Source organism: Brachyistius frenatus, unplaced genomic scaffold (genome assembly GCF_029030835.1).
Source record: "Brachyistius frenatus isolate BFR_SWC_R1_liver_20210118 unplaced genomic scaffold, ASM2903083v1 Contig_88, whole genome shotgun sequence".
Classification (NCBI taxonomy): Eukaryota; Metazoa; Chordata; class Actinopteri; family Embiotocidae; genus Brachyistius; species Brachyistius frenatus.
The window spans coordinates 1,648,290-1,655,665 of record NW_027210687.1 but is presented as its reverse complement, the minus strand read 5'-3'; the positions used below and the strand labels follow the sequence as shown (position 1 = coordinate 1,655,665).

At 45.6% G+C, this 7,376-nt stretch overlaps 1 protein-coding gene across 3 annotated transcripts in view; it reads right to left on the bottom strand.

The window, feature by feature from the left end:
- Positions 1-642: 642 nt before the first annotated feature.
- LOC138627565 (trinucleotide repeat-containing gene 6A protein-like) overlaps positions 643-7,376 on the bottom strand; it is a 31,995-nt gene continuing 25,261 nt past the window's right edge. For 2 of the 3 annotated variants that reach the window (XM_069709985.1, XM_069709986.1), the window contains 13 exons: positions 6,664-6,813; positions 6,405-6,524; positions 5,837-5,974; positions 5,556-5,639; positions 5,291-5,462; positions 4,945-5,094; positions 4,518-4,685; positions 4,169-4,309; positions 3,875-3,982; positions 3,456-3,686; positions 3,057-3,127; positions 2,798-2,937; positions 643-2,113 (listed from right to left, as the gene is read on the bottom strand). In XM_069709985.1, coding sequence (XP_069566086.1) covers positions 1,765-2,113; positions 2,798-2,937; positions 3,057-3,127; positions 3,456-3,686; positions 3,875-3,982; positions 4,169-4,309; positions 4,518-4,685; positions 4,945-5,094; positions 5,291-5,462; positions 5,556-5,639; positions 5,837-5,974; positions 6,405-6,524; positions 6,664-6,813 — 2,022 coding nt within the window. In that variant the 3' untranslated portion in view covers positions 643-1,764. The remainder of the gene's footprint in view (positions 2,114-2,797; positions 2,938-3,056; positions 3,128-3,455; positions 3,687-3,874; positions 3,983-4,168; positions 4,310-4,517; positions 4,686-4,944; positions 5,095-5,290; positions 5,463-5,555; positions 5,640-5,836; positions 5,975-6,404; positions 6,525-6,663; positions 6,814-7,376) is intronic. The other variant, XM_069709987.1, reaches the window with a different exon arrangement.

Here is a 7,376-nt window from a genome sequence, read left to right as displayed (position 1 = left end):
GCCTTTCTCTTGGTTTAGAAGTCTGACAAGACAGAACGTTTTCCCACTGACAGTCGCACACTCACGCGATTAACACTCCCCACTTTTGATTCTTCCATCAGTGGAGTGGAGGAAGAGGACGCGGAGGGAGGGAGCGTTGGGATTTCTACGGCCCATCCTCCACCCCCCCCCCCCCACCCCCTCCCGCACACTTTAGGACCCCCCGCCCTCCCTCAAAAAGACAGCATATTGAAAGCAGTGTGTTGAGCTTCTCCAGCTTAAAGCAGTTATTTGGCAGAGGAAAAAAAAAAAAAAAAAAAAAAAAAAAAAAACTTACAGACCTATACATCGTTTTCAGTGCTAAAAGTTGGATTTTCCTTTCCTACAAGGAGTAGTAGTTTTTCTTTTAATTCCACTACAAGGGGGGAAAAACTGGCTTGATTTCCTGAGAACCATTGCTGGTTATTTAGCAGACAAAGAGGAATAGTTCAAATAACCAACGCCATGGCCAAAAACACTGATCCGAATTCCCAGAGTTACAAAGCATCGTCTTCATCCTCAATAAGAGGTTTTTTTTTATTATTTTTTTTATTTTCTATTGGTTTTATACTTTTTATATAAATTTTTTTTGTAATCCTTTTTAAATTTTTTTGTGCATTTCTTTTTCTTTTTTTTTTTTTTTATTCCATCTTCTCTTTAAAATGAAGAATGAACACACGTTCCGCCTCCTAAGTCTTGTAAACAAGAGGTTGCAGTGTGGCACCTCCAAAACATTGAAAGCCTATTCTGAAAGTGCTGTTCCCCCCCCACCCGCCCACCAGGGGGCCAACGGGAGGGCTTGCTAGATAGGCTCCGCCCCCTACATTAGGGTGGGCGGAGCTTGCTAGTCCCAGCTGCGGCTACAGTCCTTTGCACTGCAGAGCTCAACGTTCTTTAGTTTTAAAACAAAATTGGTGCAATACTTTTTAATGTCACTTACTATCACCAGATAATCATCCTAAGTCAGGTTTTATTCTTTAACTATCTGTTGATCTTGAACTCCACGACAACGCAGTAAGGTAGGCGTGCCAAGGCAGAGAGGAGCGCACATACTCATTCAGAACTCGCAATCGCGCGCGCACGCACACACACACACACACACACACACACACACTCGCACACACAAAATACTTCCACACACGTGCGCATGCACACGCATACACACTTACGGTAAGGACCTCAATGAGTAAACAGCTACACTGGAAAAACTGGCTGCTCCCTCTATATTGCAGATTATATATACTGAGAAAAAACCACATTCAGTGCAAAGTTAAAAAAGCTCATACTCCAACATTGTCAGCAAACGAATGCAAAAAAAAAAAAAAAAAAAAAAAAAAAAAAAAACGTTAAAAATAAAAAGAATTGGAATTCAAATAAACATGACCAATGAAACAAAAAAATATATATAATAATGAGCTCGATTGAAGCTTTTTTCGGTCTGAAAGAGCACTACCTGGAAGCAAATATCCATCCGTTCACATTATAGAATTGGCCTGCATGATTCAAGTATTCCGACTGATATGTTTTTGGGCTAAAACAAAGTGGACATATGTGCAGAGAGAGAAACGTAACTTGTTTTCCACAGGGCAGCCCCCGTTTTGTTGAATATCTTGTAAGTGAGAAATAGTCCAACTAGTGCCATTGCATTTATAACTACATCTTTTTTTTTTTTTTTTCATTTTCTTCTGCTGATTATTGATAACTTTCTACTGACCCTTCCCCAAGCCTGTTTGATTGGCAGACAGCTCACATGGAGTCTCCACCCCCTGTCAGGTGATCCACCGGGAGGAAGGAGCTGATTGGAGAGGGGCTGCTGATCCTCCCTGCCTCGGTGCCACTGGGGGTCCCCCACAGGCTACTGGAATAGTTGGGCCCTCCCCACAGTGAGGAGCTGTGTAGATCGCTGCTGTTCCACTGGTTAGGTTCAGGAACGCGGCTGGGAAAGGGGTGAGACTGATCCATCCTGCTCTGAGAAGAGCCAATGGCCTGCCAGCCGGAGGAGGGAGTGGCCAATGACTGCCCTTGTGCAAAGAAACGGCTGATTTCCTCCTCGCTGGCGAACTCAGCCAGAATAGTAGTGTTCCCCAAAACACACCTGTGGAGACACAGCGGGGGAGTTAGAGGGTGAGTCTGGGTCTGGTCGATGCTCCTAAACACCCTGTGTGTGAATCCGTCATTATTTTTACACACCGCAGGAACGGTAATCAAAACTTCTGCCCCGGGAGTAACTTGGCTATTTTAGTGCTTCTTCCTGATTCTCGATTGTATTTTTGTTTTTCTTAGTGCGAATGAGTCCAAATTTCAGGAATCAAGTTCACAGAAATCAAGACTAATCAAATCAAGATTAAGATTTACTTTGACTTTTACAGGCTACTTTAAAAATGACAGTTTAACACCATTGTTGTAACAGTGATATTTTTCTTCTCTGTGCTGCTGTTCTCCAGCAAAAATCTAGCTGGAGGACTTCGGTGTGTAAAATCTCCAGCCTTGTTACAGGTGCTGGGATTCCCGTTTATACAGGAACTATCTTGCTGGTAAATCAGGCAGTAACATGCCAACTCAACACATTGACTATATCGTACACCAGGAAGACGTGGATGTCTAAAACTCAACGAGCATTTGTCTATCTGGTCATAACATGTGACTCTGAAGTTATGGTGATGAGAATGAAGTAATGACGCCATCAGCTTCCTGCAGAGAGGATGTGGCGGTCAGTCGTCTTTATCACAGCTCAGTCAGTCAGCCACTGTGAGAGCGTGTCTGTGTCTGATGGTCTTACATGTGCAGGCTCTTCTGGGCCTTGGCGGCCTCATCCTTGGAGCTGTAGCAGACCACAGCGTTACCATGTGGCAGGTTGAGGTGGAATGTGATCAGAGGGCCGTGCTGCATGCACAGAGTCCTCAGTGTAGAGCCGTCAATCTGGGAGACCACACAAACACAGCGGGATCAACACCAGCCGACAATGAGCGGTCACAAAGAGCTCCTCAAACTGTTGTGACAAATTAACTCGCAAATGAAAGGCGACATTTATCAAGTACCTGAGGTGTGAGATTTTTCAGAACGAGCCATTTGGTTCTCCCTGAGCTGCTGCTGTCACCCCAACTGGAACCTGCTCACACACACAGCAAAGAGTCGTCGTCAGATCAGAAGCTGGGATGAATGCGAGCCAAGTATATGGACGTTAGAACGGAGGAGGAGTACGATCTGCATTTCTACATCTTCTACCAGACAAGTACGAGGGCTCGAAATGGAAGTGTGTATAAAAAACAACTATTCAAATATATCATATCATCACAGAGGCTTATTTAAGGCAGTAAATATAATAGTATCCGAGTCAAATCAAGTCAGTGTGTGTGTGTGTGTGTGTGTGTGTGTGTGTGTGTGTGTGTGTGTGTGTGTGTGTGTGTGTGTGTGTGTGTGTGTGTGTCTTCTCTCACCAGGTGTGTATCTGGACTCAGTGGCGCCCCAGCCCCCCAGCCTCAGGGCAGAGCCATCCCAGCCGGAGGAGGCGGGGCTGGGCTTCTGGCTGGTGAGGCCGGGTGGGGGTCTGGAGGGGGCCGCCACAGACAGCGCCTTGGGAGGCAGGGGGACCTTCCAAAGCTCATGGGCAAGGGAGGAGTTGGACACAGAACCGCCGCCGGGAGACCACTTTGACTCACTGGATCTGGCTGCAAGGAGAGACAAGAAAGATGAAACCTGATGACCGTCCTGTCCATCATACGGTTATGGAGCGTCTTTTCTGACAAACATGGTCACTGGCTCAACTCTCCCACCATTAGAGGCTCATCTAGATCATTTGGCCTGAGAGTTAAAGGACAAGATCGTAAAGACTGAATTTCCAACAGGGAAACGCTACCTGAAGTGCTTTGTGCTGTACTGGTGAGGGAACCGCTGTGGCTGGAGGCACGAATGGATGACCAGGCACTGTTAGAAGGCATCGTGGTGTTCAGTGATGAGGATGGCCCTGGGAAACATCAAGGGGAGCGTTAAGTGTCCGTGTTCATGAAATCTGCTCATTGAACACGAATCCTTTCAAATTTGTGATTAATTACATTCAGATTTTACATTTAACATCTTTTCAGTTTATCAACTTTGTAGCTGAAACAAACGGAAGCGGATTTCAAAAGGTATTTTGTGATGCGTGTCCTACCGTTGTTCCTGTCCCTGAGGTGGTCTGTGTCGCGGACGGTGTTGATGGAGAGGTTGTTGATGACACTGCCAGGGGTCACATAAGGGTCAGTCTCAGGGTCAATGTTGGGGTAACCTTTCCAAGGCTCCCCGGGCCGGAACTCTGCAGACAAAACACAAATATCCCAATTAGTGGTTTTCAGGACAAACAATGTCGTCGTGTGTGTGTGTGTGTGTGTGTGTGTGTGTGTGTGTGTGTGTGTGTGTGTGTGTGTGTGTGTGTGTGTGTGTGTGTGTGTGTGTGTGTGTGTGTGTGTGTGTGTGTGTGTGTGTGTGTGTGTGTGTGTGTGTGTGTGTGGAGGGATGTGTACCTGGGGGCCAGGTGACAGTGTTTCCATGGGGCGGGGGGTTGGCACGGGGCGGCCAGCCATCGCCCACCGAGCCTATTGATTGGCCGGGAGGACTCAGGGGAGATGGGCCAGGAGACAGGAAGTCATAGAAAGGAGAGTCCTCCAGACGCAGCCCAGACGACATAGCACCTGCGGGACAAACGCACGGATACAATCACACACACGGAGACTCACTGGTTGTTTTCACATATACAGCGTAACTCCTGCTTCTTTACAATAACAGTCTATAACAAGGAGATGTTTTTCAGTTTTTTTCTCAACTATGTTTTTCACCACCATTCGTCAACAGCTGATTAATCTGCCACATTTTACTAGTCGCCCACTTCACCATTGCCTCTCCTAGAAATATAATTATTGATCACAAACATTGAGAGGTTCTTATCCGTACCAGTTTTGCTGTTCTGCTCCAGAGGGTCAGTAGCCCAAAGTTTCTTCAGTCTGGACTGGGGTGGCTCTTTGTAGCTCACAGACCCACCACCACTGCTTCCACCACCACCCACACCCATGTCCAGGGATACATTCAGGTTAGAGTTCAAGCCTAATGGGAGGGATGGAGGAAGAGAGGAAACAGCAGAGACATTCAGTCACTGAATCTAAATATATGGAAACATGTACAGGCAAATGTCTACACCTAAATGTAAAAAGGCCTGTTTGTGAGCACAACATACATTTCTGTAAAGGATGGAGAAACGACATATTTAAGTCATAAAAATGGATGGTTTTAGTTGACATACTTAAAGGGAAGTTGCTGAAGGATCCGAGAGCGGAAGTATCCTTCTGCATCTCAGGGGTATTGTGGGACAAGTAGTTATCCAGGTACGGTTTGAGGGGTGGTTGTTTCAGCAGGGAGGGGTCCAGGTGTCGTGGCGGTTGCATCATTGATGGTGATGAACCAATAGGGCGCGTCTAAAGACAGGAGGTGAGATGTTAGAGAAACTGTATACGGTTTCAGAACAGTTGATCTTGTGTGTAATGATTTTCAGACACACACACACACACCTGATCATTCTGACGTCCTACAGGCATGGCTCTCTGGCTTTGAGCCTTCTGCTGCTGCTGCTGCTGCTGCTGGAGGAGAAGACGCTGCAGAGACACAGGAAGGTCACTTTAATCCACAGAAACAAGCACTTGGTCATCTATGTACAAGTATTCTGATAAACGGATCTTGTAATTCTGTGATGCGTTTTCAATATCAAAACCTGCAACTATAAATCTACATCCCTGCTATATTTTGACAAAGTAACTCTGTTGTCCGTGCCTTCACGTCTCCATTACTGTACCTGTAACTGGTTGATCTGGTTGAGCTGCGACAGCTGGTTGAGCTGGGAGAGTTGGTTGAGCACAGCCACCTGCTGAGGACCAAACAGGGGGTTCAGACCTCCGTTACCTCCTGGGTACTTTAACAGGGATGGAGGGACCTGGACACAAACAAGATTTAAGGTTTGAGTTTATTGAAGGCTGTTCAAGTTTTTCTTTGAATTTTATGTTTAACACACATCAATCCGTGTCGGAGAGACAGAAAAGTAGGATTGGAAAGTGGCTGTATTGTGTTTTCGTTGGGTAAATTTAGTTGATGAAGATTCCTTCATCTCTTCACTTCAACAGGTTTCCAAACATTAAACAGATGTTTTTTTTTTTAACATCTTCAAAGTCTCGTATAAACAAATTTCTGCTAGATAATTCTCATACACACGTTGTTGGTTGTGAATATAAAAGGTAGAGTGCATCTACATGAACAACACCGAGACATTCAGACTGTTACCAAGACAAGAGCTGATTCAAATCTGTATTTTGTAGCCTTCAATACAAAGAGCAGTCGATAGAACAGCAGGTGGTGTGTTGTGCTACCTGAGAGGGCAGGATGGGTGGAGGCACTTGGTTACGAAGATTGGGTTGAGGAGGGGGCTGGGACTGGGGGCCGCCTCGGCCCTGTGCTACGCTGCTGCCACCCAACATAGGGTTTACATTCTGCACAGGGAAAACACAAACACATGGTCAATTTTTTTTTGCAAAAAAACAATCTGAATCAATCCTAACCACAGGCTGTTGAGGAAAGTAGACGATTAAAGACCAAAAGACAACCGCTTTCTCGTCCTTTCGGACTCACCTGCCGAGCGGCCCCAGAACTAGAGTGGGAGGGAGACGGCCCAGAGTTGAGACAGGGGATAGGCTGAGCAGTATTGGAAGCAGAAAGGCTCATGCTTTGATTGGAGGAGAGCTCGTCAGAAGCTGGGCTATCGTAAGCAGAGGGAGAAAGCTGCAGAAGCAAAGGCCAGGTGGACGGCAGATTGACGGCAAGCACAGAAGGACAGGAAGCACATCAGCAGCCAAAGAAGCACAGAGAGGGAAGAAGAAAAGGAAGAAAAGAGTTAATTTTGCAGAAGGAGAAAGAAAGGGACAGTAATGTGGAGATGGGAAATAACGGCAGAGAGAAAACAGAGGAGTAAAGAGTGACAGAGCAAAACGAGTATTATGAGTGATCAGGGTAAAGTAAGAGATGAGGAGGAAGTGGGCACAAAAGGTGGCAGGATGAAATAAATACAAAAACTAAAAAGAGGATGACAGTTAAAAGCCGGAAACAGGAAGAGAGAAGCAACATTTAGTGCTGAAGGAAAAGCAGCAAAGCCAAACAGCAGTTTGTACAGAACTAAATTATAATATCCATTTTTATTCACTTGCAACGCTACCAGCTGAGCAAATAAGTGTCAATATTTTGTTGCTTTTTGTGGCTAAAAGAAAAATGACAAACTGGTGATTTGTTGTGATGGTGATGATTTATCATCACAACAAATCACCATCATACAAACAGCAAGTATCAAA